At 58.0% G+C, this 15688-nt stretch overlaps 1 protein-coding gene across 5 annotated transcripts; it reads left to right on the top strand.

Annotated features, from left to right (window-relative positions):
* The first annotated feature begins 76 nt into the window (after positions 1 to 76).
* LOC125368263 (CLK4 associating serine/arginine rich protein) lies at positions 77 to 15449 on the top strand. Of its 5 annotated transcripts, none has more exons than XM_048369119.1 (21): positions 77 to 162; positions 1018 to 1149; positions 5147 to 5244; positions 5734 to 5835; positions 5946 to 6025; positions 6428 to 6512; positions 7183 to 7331; positions 8046 to 8142; positions 9613 to 9691; positions 9771 to 9844; positions 11092 to 11133; positions 11534 to 11743; positions 11856 to 12140; positions 12386 to 12631; positions 12795 to 12834; positions 13143 to 13203; positions 13349 to 13407; positions 13487 to 13533; positions 14145 to 14251; positions 15083 to 15107; positions 15272 to 15449. In XM_048369119.1, exons 2-21 carry the CDS (start codon positions 1051 to 1053, stop codon positions 15312 to 15314), a joined length of 2028 nt encoding a protein of 675 aa, XP_048225076.1. In that variant the 5' UTR covers positions 77 to 162; positions 1018 to 1050; the 3' UTR covers positions 15315 to 15449. The 5 variants fall into 5 exon arrangements, 3 of the variants coding, with proteins under 3 accessions (XP_048225076.1, XP_048225075.1, XP_048225077.1); XM_048369118.1 differs by lacking the exon at positions 77 to 162 and adding an exon at positions 186 to 372; XM_048369120.1 differs by lacking the exon at positions 77 to 162 and adding an exon at positions 188 to 372 and having other exon boundaries at positions 14169 to 14251.
* Positions 15450 to 15688: the final 239 nt, after the last annotated feature.

The raw sequence follows: 15688 nt of genomic DNA on the forward strand, positions 1-15688 counted from the left end.
TAGGCCACGCCCTCGCGCCGACAGAAGCGCGTGCCGCGATGCCCCTCCCCCCGCGCGTCCTCCTACTTCCGCTTCCGGTGTGGGCCGAGTGGGGGAGCGCGCGCGCGCGTGAGCGCTAGGGAGCGAGCGCAGCAGTAGGAGGCGGCGGCGACCAGCCAGCCGGTGAGTGCAGGCGTCGGGCCCAGGCCTCCCGGTGGTTGGGCTGCGTTAGAACCTCTAGGCCCAGGTTTTGGGTTCCTCCGTTTTGGGCTGTCTGCGGGGCCCTGGTCCCGAAGCCGGCCCGCCTGCACCAGCCTCGTCCCCACAGGCCTCGGGCCGCGCCTCTGCCCCGCGGAGGGCCCGATTCGCGCCGCCGGCCTCGGCCCTGACCAGGTGCTCCATCCCTGCCAGACCCTCAGCTTCCCCTCTGCCCACTGGACTCACTCCTCCCCATACCACACTGCGCCTCCGCGCGGTACCCCACTGTTCTCTGGGTGCCTTCCTTGCTGCTGGGCCATGTATACTTCAAGTGTGCCCCCAAGTCCCCCCTCCTGCTTCCATCCACGCCCTTTACCTGCCCTCGACCCCACCTCTCTATGGCCATGGGGGTCCCAAGAGACCCCTTCCCCCACCTACCTTTCCCTTCTGCCACCCACACCCAGAATTGGTCCCTCCACCCCCACGGGTGACCCCGGGTGCGGAAGCCTTTTCCGCTTTTCCCTTTGGGCGTGCTTGGGCCCCGAGCTGCCTTGGGTGTGCCTCCCTCCTCCCTTCCCAGAAGAGATTGATTGGGACTCCAGCGCCTGCAATCCGGGGCACCCCTTTCCCAGGGATGCTCGCATCCCGGAATGCCCAAGCCTCCTGTGAAGAGTACAGTTAATTGTCTGGGTTACTCATGAATTGGATCCTTTGCTTCTGCAAAGGGCTTTCTTCCTTCAGCGGAGAGGCTCTGTCACCAAGCTTGTTTAGTTGACCCAGGCCTGCACCTCCTATGGTTTTAGCAGTCCATCTGTCACCACCGCTCCCCTCATCCCTCAGGTTAAAGCACCGCTTGGCCTCACCACCACCACCATGTGGCACGAGGCTCGCAAGCATGAGCGCAAGCTACGTGGTATGATGGTGGACTACAAGAAGAGGGCTGAGCGGCGTCGGGAATACTATGAGAAAATTGTGAGTGATCTGTACTTTTGTGTGGGTTGAGAGGGGCTGTTTTCTAGAAAGCCATCATCAGCTAGAACTGGTGTTTGGAGGCCACATGGGCACAAACCTATAATCCCTACTAGGGAAGTGAAGACAGGAGGATCTTGACAATAGGAGGGCAGGAAGGACAGCCCAGGTAAAGTTAAGTCCAAGGGCTTATCTTCAAAACAAACTAAAAGGAAAAAGCCAGGGAAATGGCCCAAAGACTAGAACATTTGCCAGACAAGTTCAAGGCCCTGGGGTCCATCCCCCAGTATTGCAAAATAGGGATAAAAAAATAAAAAATGAGCTGGGCACCAAGTGGCTCACATTTGTAGTCCTAGCTACTCAAGAGGTTGAGGCCTGAGTGAGGACCGCAGTTAAAAGTCAGCAGGAGCAGGAAATTCCTTGAGACTTATATCTCCAATCAACCACCAAAAAGCCAGAAGTAGAGTTGTGGCCCAAGTGGTAGCGCGCCTAGCTTTGAGCAAAAAAACTCAACGACAGCGGTGCCCAGGCCTAGAGTTCAAGCCCCAGGACTGGCACACGTGTGCACACACACAAAGAAAGAAAAGCAGTTGGGTAGTTGGATGCATAACAGGCACTCTTCCCTTGGGACAGTGGTCATTTGTTGTGTGGAGCCCCATGGTGGATAAGGGCCTGAGGGGCTCTGTTGGTTGTTGGTTCTTCTGTCTGTTTTTTTTTTGTTTGTTTGTTTTTGGCCAGTCCTGGGGCTTGGACTCAGGGCCTGAGCACTGTCCCTGGCTTCTTTTTTGCTCAAGGCTAACACTCTGCCACTTGAGCCACAGCGCCACTTCTGGCCATTTTCTGTGTATGTGGTGCTGGGGAATTGAACCCAGGGCCTCATGAATATGAGACAGGCACTCTAGCCACTAGGCCATATCCCCAGCCCCTTCTGTCTGTTTTTGACAAGGCCCCAGAGAGCAGGTCTGAAGTTAAATGGAGGAAAGACTTGTATCTGTGCAGTGCACATGTAAAACTAACTGCTTCTAGAACACTGTGTTGCCCACTGCTGGGTGCCTAGTGCTCAGAAGAGCATATCTACTCCTAAGGCTTGGCTTGGCACACAGCAGCGGGATTAAGTGTCATCTGGCCATGCCACTTTCCTTGCTGGTTCTTTAGTTGCTTTTGGAGAAAAGAGTGTACCCCGTGCCTAGGTTTACTCCTGGGGCCCTTGCAATCCCCTCACCCATCTTATTCCCTTGTGCTTTCTATCCTAGTTTGGAGTGCCTTTTGTATTGGTGTGGCTCAGTTAGTGAGGAATTGCTCAAGCTAACTACCGAGCCCAAGTGAGTCCACAGTGGTTGGTGGTCAGTCACAGAGGGCAAGACCAGCTCTGGGAAGGCTTGGTAGAGAGTTGGTTATGCACACAGTTGAGTGTCTCTGCCTGAAATTGCCCAGGTGCTGTTAGATCTTCTTACTGCCCTTACTACTGTTTAAGTGTGCACAATCTGGCTTCAGTTCAGTGTGTGTGTGTATGTGTGTGTGTGTGTGTTTGAATGGAGGGGACCATGAAGGAAGAAGACTGGAGTTGAGACCCTGGGAAGGCCCAGGATTTCATGTTCATCCCGACTACCCTCCGCAGCAGGGAGCCTCCCGAGCTTGCTTTCTCCTCTAGGCAGTGGTGGTGCCAGCACCTTGCTGGTGACAGGACGGGAAGGGCTGCACAAGTGTCTATGGGTGCTTTGTGGCATGGCCCAAACAAGCAGCCAGTGTCCCTGGCTGGGAACAGGATGGGCATTCAAATGTGATGTGCCAAGCTGTGGGAGCTGGCAGCCGGTGGTGGCTGTCTTCTTGCTCTGGGGCCTAGCAGAGAGGCTACGGTGCTAGACCCAGTGGACATGGATGGGCTGGGCAAGTGTGACACCTGTGAGTGGCCATTTTCTCTGTTCCTGACTCGGCCTTGGTGCCTGTGGGTGTCCCCACCTTCGGTTGTTAGCTGACCCAGCTCTGTCACTGCTCCCATGCTTGTCAGCTACCTTGGGTAATGCATTATTTACCATTTTCTTTTCTTTTCTTTTTTTGCCAGTCCTGGGGCTTGAACTCAGGGCCTGAGCACCGTCCCTGGCTTTCCTTTTTGTTCAAGGCTAGCACTCTACCACTTGAGCCACAGCACCACTTCTGGCTTTTTCTGTTTATTTGGTGCTGAGGAATCGAACCAGGGCTTCCTATATACAAGGCAAGCACTCTACCACTAGGCCATATTCCCAGCCCCAGGGTAATGCATTGTTTAGATAAAGAAATAGTTGCCAGGTGCCAGTAGATCATTCCTGTAATCCTAAGGAGTAGGATTATAAGACCTGAGGATCATGGTTCTAAGCCAGCCTGGGAGAGGAAAGTCTTTGAGACTCTTATCTCCAATTAGCCACCAGAAACCGGAAGTGGCCCTGTGGCTCAAGTGGTAGAGTGCTAGCCTTGAGCAAAAGAGCTCAGGGACAGCGCCTAGGCCCTGAGTTCAAGCCCCATGACCAACAACAACAACAAAAAAGGACCCAGTCTCCACTGGCTGTAGCCTGGTACTGGCATGTGCTGGCTGAGATGGGCTGTGTCTTTCACTGGGAACTGGTGCCTGATTTGATGGGTGCCACAGAGCCCTTCCCATGGCTTGTGGCTTCAGCCAGGATCTGGCCCTTGAGCAGCCTAGCAGTGGGAGCTTGTGTCCTTTATGTGATGTGAAGACATGGACGTGGCATCTGTAAACCAGAGCTCGGGCAGCTTTACTGAGATAACACTTTTCATCCCACACAGGCCACACGTTTAAAGTATGCGCTTTTGCTCCTGGTCTTTTGCCCACCTGATAGCATGAGGTCTTGAGTTCAAACCCTAGTAGTACCAAGTAAGATGAATAGGGAAGCAAACACAAGAATGAAGGACGAGTATTCTCCAGTGCCCTTCTGTGTAGGCTGTGCATCATCATCACAGTCATTTTAGAAACTTGAGGGTGAATGTGATGGTCCTCTCCTGAACCCCCCAGATCTCAGCAAGGTTGAGCCACTGGTGCCCAGTACTGACACCAAAACAAAAAATGCCTATCAACATTTTGGAGGACTGAATTTCTTCACGTTTTCATTTATACTTGTTTTCTGTTTTTTTGTTTTATGTGTGTATATGTGCCTGCATGCATGTCCTGGTCCAGAAGCTTGAACTCAAGGCCTGAGCACAGTCCTTGAGCATTTGTTTTCTACCACTTGAGCCACATCTCCATTTTTGGCTTTTTGCTACTCCATTGGAGATAAGACTCTCATGGACTTTCCCACCCATACTGGCTTTGAACCACGATCCTCAGATCTCAGCCTCTCGAGTACCTAGGATTACAGAAATGAGCCATTGGCGCCCAGTTTTGTTTTTTTTTTTTTTTTTTGGCCAGTCCTGGGCCTTGGACTCAGGGCCTGAGCACTGTCCCTGGCTTCTTCCCGCTCGAGGCTAGCACTCTGCCTCTTGAGCCACAGCGCCGCTTCTGGCCGTTTTTTCTGTATATGTGGTGCTGGGGAATCGAACCTAGGGCCTCGTGTATCCGAGGCAGGCACTCTTGCCACTAGGCTATATCTCCAGCCCTGGCGCCCAGTTTTGTCCATTCAGTTTTTGCTAGCCTCATGGGTGAGAGTTGGCTCTTGTGGTTTTCCTGGTGACAGTGGCAGTTGGCTCTCTTCCCCTGTGTCTTGCTGTCCTGGAGACTGTTCCAGGCCCAGTGCTGTAGTTGCTCTGGATGGATGGATGATGGTTGGATGGAATGAGGATGATATTTTAGGCAGAAGATGGTGGCAGAGCTCAGAGTCACTGGCCATCTCCAGGGAAGAAATGGTCCTTGTCTTGGGCTAGTTGAGCAGTCCTGGCTACACACAGGTTGACTCACCTGTGAGGTGGAGCCTGTGCCACCTAGGTTAGCTGGCTGTTCAGTCTGCTTGTGGGGCTTGGAGGGGGTTGGAGCTCAGCTGTGTGGTGACCTCCATCCTGTCCACGCCTGCAGAAGAAGGACCCAGCTCAGTTCCTGCAGGTGCATGGCCGAGCCTGCAAGGTGCACCTGGATTCTGCCGTGGCCCTGGCTGCCGAGAGCCCTGTGAACATGTAAGATGGCAGGGCGGCAGTATCTGCAGTTGAGGTGGGGGGTGGGGGGCCCAGAAGGGACAGGTGGTGAGTGCAGCAGAGGAACTAGGGTGGAACAGACCTTTGGACACTGGCAGTCGGAGGCATTGGTGAAGGTGACAGTTGCAGAGGCTATATGGAATCTGCAGGCCAACATAGAGGGGTGGGGCGGGGCGGGGCTGAGGCCCAGGCCCAGGAGATGAGCTCTTCCTACCTGAGTTAAGTGCCCAGCCATCACTTACCCCAAGAGAAGTGGGCTCTTTTTCCTGAGGCAGTACAAGTGGTCTGCTTTAGGCCCAGCTATAGATGTAGGATGTTTGCAGCAGGAGGGTCTGTGAGCTGGCTGGGGTGGGTGTCTGAAGCCATTGAGGGTATCATGGCTGGAGGCCCAGCTCCCGGCAGCGGAGTACAGGTGGCTGTGTGTTCTAGGCAAAACACACCCCGAGACTCTGTCTCCACCTTTCCCTTCAGGATGCCCTGGCAGGGCGACACCAATAACATGATTGACCGCTTTGATGTCCGAGCCCACCTGGACCACATCCCTGACTATACCCCCCCACTGCTCACCACCATGTAAGTGCCTCCCCAGGGGCCCACTCAGCCTGTCCCCTCCAGGCCCTGAGTCCAGGCTGCCCTATGCCCCTGCCTGCCGGCTCTGACCCAGAGCTCTTGAATTCCCCAAGCTCCCCAGAGCAGGAGTCGGATGAGCGGAAGTGCAACTACGAGCGTTACCGAGGCCTGGTGCAGAACGACTTCGCAGGCAGTGAGTATGGTGGGGGTAGGGTGGGGGGGAACCCTGAGACTTCCGAGGTTTCACCATCAGGGGAGGGGGACCCCAGAGGCTGGAAGACCTGACAAGCAGGAGCTCTCTGAGACTGTGGTCCCATGGCAGTGCCTACATCCCCAAGCACTCATTATACCAGGGATCCCATCTTACACAAAAAGAAACTGAGGCACAGGGCCTTATCACTGAAGCCAAGGTTGTAGGGCAAGTGAGTGATGGAGCTGAGGCTATGCTGTAGTTGCTTGTGCCCCAGCACAAGGGGTGATCGTCAGGAAGCAGTGACTTAGCCCCAGACCCCCAGCTCTACTGTTCTCCAGTCCCCAAATTCCCTGTGTCCCAGCATCACCCCACCCACTAGCCCCTTGTCCCTGCTTGCTGCAGTCTCAGAGGAGCAGTGCCTGTACCAGATCTATATTGATGAGCTGTATGGTGGCCTGCAGAGGCCAAGCGAGGACGAGAAGAAGAAGTGAGTTGGGGCTGGCTGTGGTGGCCTGTTGGGAGGAGGGGGAGGAGGCCCGCAGGCCTGATCAGAACGAGTCAATGGCTGTACCCTTCTGATACAGCAGCAGAGGGAGGGCTCAGCTGCCTGCGTTTCATCTCGTGGCTTGTGGAGCCGGAGGTCCTGTCCCTGTGCTGAGCAGCAGCCAGGACGGGGTGGTCTGAGCCTGCAGGAGGCCCCTGGGAAGATGGCTGTCAGGACTGTGCGCTGTCCTTGGGGCATGCCCTGCCGGGCCCTGCGCGCAGTGGACCTGCAGTGCACTGTGGCCAGGGCACTGTAGAAAGGGGCTTCTCAAAGCCATGGTGACCTGGGTATCAGCCTGGTGCACTCCTGCCTGTCTGCTCTGCTGGGCACTGGGTTATGCTCCCAGGGGGCTGGGCAGCAACTGCTGACGATTGAATTCAGCAAGGCCTCCATGAAGCTCCTAGGAGCAGAGCTGTGCCACATCTTTGCCCCCTGTAACTTGGGGCCCTGTATTCGTGGGATATGGCTGAAGCAGACCAACCTGATTCCTGGCAGCAGTGCCCATTGTGGGCAGGGCGGAGTCCAGGACAGCACAGAGCGGCATTGGTGGGTGGGCAGAAGGGTCCTTCCTCCATCGGGCACTCCCACCCCCCCTGGCCCACTCCCATCCCAGGCTGGCAGAGAAGAAGGCTTCCATCGGTTACACTTATGAGGACAGCACGGTGGCAGAGGTGGAGAAGGCGGCTGAGAAGCCAGAGGAGGAGGAGTCACCAGCTGAGGAGGAGAGCAACTCGGATGAAGATGAGGTCATCCCTGATATCGGTGGGGTCCCCTCTCTGCCCTTCCCACCCACAGTCCCTGGGCATCGTTCTTGTGTCTCTACCCTCAACTTCTGTGGGGCACCCCACACTTATGAGCCCTGTTCCTCCCCCTCTCCCATGGCCTAGGCCTTGGCCTCCTGCTTCCTCCTTGCCTCATCCCCTTCTTCTATTTCCGCCATGTCTCTGTCGCCATCTCCCCCATTTCCAGGGCGCTGTCTGGTTCTTGGTCCCACGTGGGTGTCGCCTCTGCCTCTCCTTCCTGTTCTTCTCTGCCCACTGGGAAACAAGCCCCTTTCTCAGGGCCCCTGTCCCTTACACATGTGTTGACCTGTCCCAGGACTGCTGCATTCCCCTCACACCCTGTGCCCATTGTGCAGATGCCTCCCATCTCCCACCTCCATTCTCGCAGCATGCACCCCATCCAAGGCATCTCTTTGGCAGAACCACGCATTTCCATCTGTTTTCCCCACCCACATGTTCATGGTCCTCCTCCATCCACCAACTGTCCACCCTGTCGCCATCCCGTTCCCCCTCCCCCCCACAGCACACCCACTGTGGTATACTATCTACTGTGGTATACTATCTACTATCTAGAGCTGCCCCAGACCTTCCCTGAACACGGCTTGGGCTGGCGGCTGTCCACCCTGCCTTCGGGGCACTGCTCCTTCCCAGCTTCCCATGGCCTTGGCCTCTGACAGCTTTTCTGTTGGTGCAGATGTGGAGGTGGACGTGGATGAGCTGAACCAGGAGCAGGTAGCAGATCTCAACAAACAGGCCACCACCTATGGCATGGCCGATGGCGACTTCGTCAGGTGAGATCCGCCCTGTGAACTTACCCTGGCTTCTTTCTTTCTTACCAATGCGTCTTATTGCTGGGCGATGGATATTTGTAACTACTTTGTGAGGAAGTCAAGGCTGTATAGTGAATTGCCTACCCGCCCCTGTTCAGCATGACCTAGGGCAAGTAGACTCCCGCAGCTCCAGCGCCCTCTATTGGAGGACTCCATCACTAGGTCCTTCCTTAGGCCATTGCTGCCCAAGTTATTTGGAGATGGAGTCTTGTAGACTTTCCTGCCAGGTCTGGCTTCAAACTGCGATCCTCTGATCACAGTAGCTCAACAGCTATGTACATATGATTATACAAGAAAAGGCTAAGTAAAATGAACTCCAAGGAGTGGAAACAGGATTTCATTGTTGTAGTTACATTTAAAGTACTAGGTGAATTTCCTATGGCATACTGTGGTCACTGTATATGATTTTGGTACACTGGACATTGTATATATGTTTATCTGAGCTAGGGAAGGGAAAGAAAAATGAAAGAGAGTGTAACAAATATGACAAGAAATGTTCTCACTACCTTATTATGTAACTGTAACCCCTCTGTACATCATTTTGACAATAAAATTAAAAAAAAACAAACTGCGATCCTCTGGATCTCAGCTTCCTAAGGAGCTAGGATTATAGGTGTGAGCCACCAGCCCCTGGCTAGTGCTGAATTCTTTTTTTTTTTTTTTTTAGCCAGTCCGGGGCTTGAACTCAGGGCCTGAGCACTGTCCCTGGCTTCTTTTTGCTCAATGCTAGCACTCTGCCACTTGAGCCACAACGCCACTTCTGGCTGTTTTCTGCATATGTGGTGCTGGGGAATTGAACCCAGGGCCTCATGTATATGAGGCAAGCTCTCTTGCTACTAGGCCATATCCCCAGCCCCCCCTTTTTTTTTTTGCCAGTCCTGGGCCTTGAATTCAGGGCCTGAGCTCTGTCCCTGGCTTCTTTTTGCTCAAGGCTAGCACTCTACCACTTGAGCCACAGCGCCACTTCTGGCCATTTTCTATATATGTGGTGCTGGGGAATCGAACCCAGGGCTTTGTGAATATGAGGCAAGCACTCTTGCCACTAGGCCATATTCCCAGCCCCAGTGCTGAATTCTTTTTTTTTTTTGCCAGTCCTGGGGCTTGGACTCAGGGCCTGAGCACTGTCCCTGGCTTCTTTTTGCTCAAGGCTAGCACTCTGCCACTTGAGCCACAGCGCCACTTCTGGCCGTTTTCTGTATATGTGGTGCTGGGGAATTGAACCCAGGGCCTCATGTATACAAGGCAAGCACTCTTGCCACTAGGCCATATCCCCAGCCCCAACCCAGTGCTGAATTCTTAACACCTAAACTAGTACCTATACACATGAAGTGTCCAAAAATGGTATGAAATGTGGCCTGGGTCCTCTCTGGTAACTGGCAGAGCCCCGCTGTCGTGCCCTGTGCTCTCTCCAGTAATTTTTCCCCTCTGCAGGATGCTTCGGAAAGATAAGGAGGAGGCAGAGGCCATCAAGCACGCCAAGGCCCTGGAAGAGGAGAAAGCCATGTATTCGGTGAGGTCTGGGGAAGGTGATGGGCAGAGGTGGGGCTCACAGAGGGCATACCCCTAATGAGCTTAGCCTTCCTGCTCAGGGCCGTCGCTCCCGGCGCCAGCGGAGAGAGTTCCGGGAGAAGCGGCTGAGGGGGCGTAAGATCAGCCCACCCAGGTAGGCCTCTCCCTGCGGCTCCCCTGGTGTCACTGAGGCTCTGGGGAGCGGGTGGTGGGTGTGGTGCCAGAAGGCACTTTCGAGGCTGCTTAAACAGAAGCTTTGCACTGAGGAGCGTCCTCCAGAGCATCAGCTGGCCTGAGGTGATGGTTTTGAGGTGTGGCAGACACTCCCCTGGCCCCCTGCTCTTCGTGTCCTGCTGACCTTAAGGTGGAGTGGGAGGGAGGAGATGTGTGGCCCAGCACTGGCCCTGGCAGCATTTGGAGAGGTGGTTCTCAGACTGGGCACTGTCACCTGCCAGGATGGGGACTGGGCCACTCCCCCCCCATGGTGTCAGTGGGGATCTGGGCAGAGCACCAGGGCTAGGGCTGTGGCCCAAGGCAGACCCACGCATCTTTTGCCACCTGTGCTAAAGGAGAGTTGTGCTGTGGGCTCGGGGCTCAGGTTGGGTGTGGAAAAAAACCATGCCATGCAGTCTGGGTTTGGATAATGGCTCCTTCATTCAGCAGCCCAGTGAGTGAATTTTGTCTCTCTGGTCCTGGCTCTCATTAAAGTAGAGAAAAGCCACTAGAAAGCACTTGGTTGCACACAGTGTGGTCCCATGTTGTCCTCAGTAAGCTGGGTGGGCAGGTGTGTGGTAGACAGGTGGGCAGATGTTGGGTAGATGGGGAGACCAGGTGTAAGGTACATAGGGAGGGCAGGTGTAAGGTGGATGGGGAGAGCAGGTATAGGGTAGATGGGGAGGGCAGGTATGGGGCAGATGGGGAGGGCAGGTGTAAGGAGGATGGGAGGGCAGGTGTAGGGTAGATGGGGAGGGCAAGTGTAAGGTGAATGGGAGGGCAGGTGTGGGGCAGATGGGGAGGGCAGGTGTAAGGTGGATGGGAGGGCAGGTGTAGGGTGGATGGCAGGGCAGGTGTGGGGCGGATGGGGAGGGCAGGTGTAAGGTGGATGGGAGGGCAGGCGAAGGGCGATGGGGAGGGCAGGTGTAGAGCAGGCGAGGGGCAGATGGGGAGAGCAGGCGAAGGGCAGATGGGGAGGACAGGTGTAGGGTATATGGGGAGGGCAGGTGAAGGGCAGATGGGGAGGGCAGGTGTAGGGTATATGGGGAGGGCAGGCAAAGGGCAGATGGGGAGGGCAGGTAAGGGGCAGATGGGGAGGGCAGGCAGGTGTGGGTAGATGGGGGTCTGAGAGGCGGTAGAGGGATGGGGCACACCCTTACCTGTCCTCCCTCCCTGCTTTCTTTCTAGCTATGCCCGCCGAGACAGCCCCACCTATGACCCCTATAAGCGGTGAGCGGGCACCCACGACACTGATGGCGGGAGGGGTCTGTGGGCTTGGAGGTGGTTGGTGTTTTCTTACTCCAGCTTAAGTGTGATGCACCTTTTGGTGTCATCGGTCGAGTGTGGCAACAAGGGTCACTTAGACTGTGTTCAGAATTTTTAGTTGGTGATCAGTGCATGGCCTGGGTGCAGTGGGCCCCACCAGCAGGGGGGCGCCCCCCACCCAGTCCCGGCTTCTCTATCTCCTCCCGACACCACTTTGGAGAATGAGGGTTCAGTCTGCTGTGGGGGGCCGGTGCCCAGGCATGGCAGTGTCCTTCTGTCTGGGGAGGTCAGCCCCCTGGCGCCCCACCCCGCCCCGTACCCCACCAGGCAGCAGCTGGTGCTGACAGCTGCCCCCCCCCCCCAGGTCGCCCTCGGAATCCAGCTCTGAATCCCGCTCACGCTCCCGCTCGCCGAGCCCGGGGCGGGAGGAGAAGATCACCTTCATCACCAGCTTCGGGGGCAGTGATGAGGAGGCCGCCGCGGCCGCAGCCGCAGCCGCCGCGTCGGGGGCCACCCCCGGAAAGCCCCCTGCGCCCCCCCAGCCCGGCGCGCCGGGACGCAATGCGGGCGCCCGGTCGGTAACTTGCGCCCGCCGCCCCTAGGCCGGCCGCCCGGGGAGGGGGCGCGGGCGTGGGGTCGTGGGCGGCGGCTGATGGCCTCCCCTCCATGCCCTCCATGCCCCGCAGCCGCCGCTCCTCCTCCTCCTCGTCCTCCTCAGCCTCAAGGACCTCCAGCTCCCGCTCCAGTTCCCGCTCCAGCTCCCGCTCCCGCCGTGGTGGGGCCCACTACCGCACGGGCCGCCATGCACGCTCCCGCTCCCGTTCCTGGTCCCGCTCCCGCTCGCGCTCCCGACGCTACTCACGTTCCCGCAGCCGTGGCCGCCGCCACTCGGGCGGGGGCTCCCGCGATGGACACCGCTACTCCCGCTCTCCCGCGCGGCGGGGCGGCTACGCACCCCGTCGCAGAAGCAGGTGGGCAGCCCAGCCCGGCGACATGGGTCCACAGGTCCAGAAGGGCCCAGAATGGGTCCTGGGAGAGGCTGGGGCGGCCCCGGGCAGCCTGGGCCTGCGCACCCTGCAGGGCAGTCAGTGGCAGCATTCACTGTCTCAGTCACTGCAGGGGCACCCAGGCATGGCAGACAGCTCTATGTGGGAGGAGGCAGAGGCTCAGGGCCCGTGGACCCTGGAATCTCCTCACCTTACCCTGTGCACCTCAGAAGTCGCTCCCGCTCTGGAGACCGCTACCGGCGGGGGGCCCGGGGTCCCCGGCACCACAGCAGTAGCCGCAGCCGCAGCAGCTGGTCCCTCAGTCCATCCCGCAGCCGCAGCCTGACCCCCAGCCCCAGCCCCAGCCAGACCCACAGCCAGAGCCGCAGCCGCAGCCGCAGCCCCTCGCCATCGCCCCCAAGGGAGAAGCTGACCCGGCCAGCAGCGTCCCCTGCTGTGGGCGAGAAGCTGAAAAAGTAAGCATAGGGCACATCAGCTTGTGTGGAGCTACCCACTGGGGGCTTGTTGAGGGCATCAGGGGCTGGTGGGGACGTAGAGGCCCTGGCTTTGCCTTGGTGCCGTGGCATGAGGACAGCCGGGGCCACGGGTCAGGTGGCACGCGTTTCCTTCTCCACCCAGGACCGAACCTGCCGCTGGTAAAGAGACAGGAGCTGCCAAAGTCAGTAAGAATTTGGAACTCGCCCGTCTAAGTCCCGCCAGCAGCAGTGCCTGAGCTGGGCCCGATGGGCCTGTGGGGGGGCCGGGGAGCTGGGAGAGCCGCCCTGGGGTGAGGAAGGGAGGAGAGGGAGGCCTGCTCCACACCCGTGGCCCCCACCTCTGCACACCAGCCACAGCTGTCCCGGAGCCTCTCCAAGCCTTGTGGCCACAGTCCCATCTCCCCCTTCCCTGAAGTCCCAGGCTCTTGGTGAGGTGGCTTTCGGGGGGCTCCTGGACTCACCCCTCTCTGCCTCTTTCCCTCCCCCCCAGCCCAAGCTGACGCCACAGGAGAAGCTGAAGCTGAGGATGCAGAAGGCGCTGAACCGGCAGTGTAGGTCCCACCCTGGCCCTGGGGAGCCCCGAGCCGGGGCGGGGCGGGGGGGGGGTGGCGTGGCGGCACCTCGGGGAGTGGGGCTGTGTCCAGGGTGGAGGGCCAGCAGGGCCCTGGAAGTCCCTCAGCCCCATGTTCTCCACAGTCAAGGCGGATAAGAAGGCAGCGCAGGAGAAGATGATTCAGCAGGAGCACGAGCGCCAGGTCAGCCTGGGGGTGTGGGAGGGTGTGGTGGCCCTGGCCGGCCTGGCCTGACCTGGCCTGACCACAGTCTCTGCTGCAGGAGCGGGAGGATGAGCTGCGCGCCATGGCCCGCAAGATCCGCATGAAGTAAGGCTCCCTCCCCGTCCCTGTGTCCCCCCATGGCCTCTTTCCATGTCTCCCCAGCCCTCACCTCCCCAGGGGCAGCCCCCACTTGCCTGCTGTGAGGTAAGGGTCATGGCTCCCGGAGCGGCACTGGGCTGCAGGGAAGCCTCTGCCCACAGTCATGACTGCCTACTGCATGCCATTGCTGGGGTGCTGCCTGGTGCTGTGCGCCGGCCTGGGATAGTACAGAGGGCTTGAGCAGTGTGGAGCACACCTGTAACCTCGGTACTCCGGAGGCCGAGGCAGGACAAGGACAGTCAGCTCACAGCCCCCCTCAGTTACATATTGAAACCTTATCTAAAACAAGTGGAGGAAGAGCGTCGAGTGGCCAGACACTTGGGGGGGGGGGGGTCGGTCGCGGGGGGGTCGCCCCTCTGAGCCTCGGTTTGCTGGCCTGCTCATTCACAGGCCTGGGGGGTTTGGGGGGCCAGGCAGATGAGACGCCCAGTCTGCAGCTGTTGGGGTGCCAGTGCTGGCTGTGATGGAAGAGGCTGGAATAGCTCACCCTCTCTGTGCCAGCCTTGAGGGCAGTCCTCAGGTTCCCCAAAGCCCACAGGTGCTCACCCTGCCCCCTGGTTGCCTCCCCTTTCCCCACGCAGGGAACGGGAACGTCGAGAGAAGGAGAGGGAAGAGTGGGAACGCCAGTACAGCCGCCAGAGCCGCTCGCCCTCACCCCGTTACAGTGAGTGTTCACCTCCCCCATACCCCCCAGCTGTCAAAGCCTTGAGAAAAATAAGGAAGGCTGAGGCAGGACTCTCAGGTTCAAGGCCAGCCTGAGCAGAAAAGACTTAGACTGTCTCCAGAATCAACTGATAGCCCTGCTGGAGATGCAGCTCTTTAAGTGCTGGAGCTCCAGTTAGCAAGCAAGCTGAGGAAGCTTGAGGCTCTGAGTTCAAATCCCAGTGCCTCAGAAAAGAACCAGCTCAAGGCCTGCTTTAGCTAGATATAGTAGTGAAATCCTGTCTCAAACAAAGAGAACCAATTTAAAAATAAAAAAAAGCTGTGTAGCTGGGTGCTGGTGGCTCACGCCTGTCATCCTAGTAACTCAGGAGGCCGAGATCTGAGGATCACAGTTTGAAGCCGGCCTGCGCAGGAGTCTGCGAGATTCTTCTGTACAATAAACTACCCAAAAAATCCAGAAGTGGTGCTGTGGCTCAAGAGGTGGAGTGCTGGCCTTGTGCAAAAGAAGCTCAGGGACAGCGCCCAGGCCCTGAGTTCAAGCCCCAGGATCAGAACAAAACAAAAACAAAGCTGGGGATGGCATATGCCTGTCATCCAATGTTAAAACAGATCATCTGTCCCCAGGGGTTTGGGAGACCCCCCCCCCCACCTCGTTAATGTAGGGTCACCAAAATGGTGGACCTTTCCTTAGCCGTGCTGGTTGTGTGAGTGGTGCAGGTGTGGCAAGTGCCGCTTTTCAGTCATAGGTGGGCTTTGGTGGGGACATTGGCCTTTGGGACCCCACTCTGGTAGTTGTCTTGTTGCCTGCCCTCCTTTCCCCTTTGCTTTGCAGGTCGAGAGTACAGCTCTTCCCGGAGGTGAGGACCCCCACCCCAATCACCCTGCTGGAGATCCTAGCCCCACTCCTCCCTCCCCTTGCATCCCTGTAGTTGGCAAAGCTGGTCTTCCCTGCTGCCACCAGAGCGTGGCCCAGGCATGCTGGGGCGCGCGCACCCTCACGGGCCTGCCCTTCTCTCTGCAGGCGCTCCCGCTCTCGCTCCCGCAGCCCTCACTACCGCCACTAGGCAGAAGAGCCGGGGCTGGGCGTCCCGGGCTGCCGTACTGCCTCTTCTCTCTAGTGAAATAAACATGTATTTAATGTCCTCCTGGGCCTCCTGTCATGTTGGGGGCCTCGGAGCCCGGGTGCCCTGGTGAGCAGGGCGCCTGATGCAGGGATTGCGCAGACCTGCTGCCCAGGGCCTCTGGGGACAGGTCTGGGCCGCTCCCCACCCTCGCCCGGCCCCTGCCCTGGCCTCACCCACCCTGAGAACTGGGCGCGCGGCTTTCTGTGCCAGTCCTGGTGTGCCCCAGGCACTGGGGACCAGCCTCCCCCTCAGCCCCCCCTCCAAACCGGTCTGTCCAGCCGTCCACCCCACAGAGGGGACGCCTTCCACCCCAA

The sequence above is a fragment of the Perognathus longimembris genome, chromosome 20, assembly GCF_023159225.1.
Source record: "Perognathus longimembris pacificus isolate PPM17 chromosome 20, ASM2315922v1, whole genome shotgun sequence".
Lineage (NCBI taxonomy): Eukaryota > Metazoa > Chordata > Mammalia > Rodentia > Heteromyidae > Perognathus > Perognathus longimembris.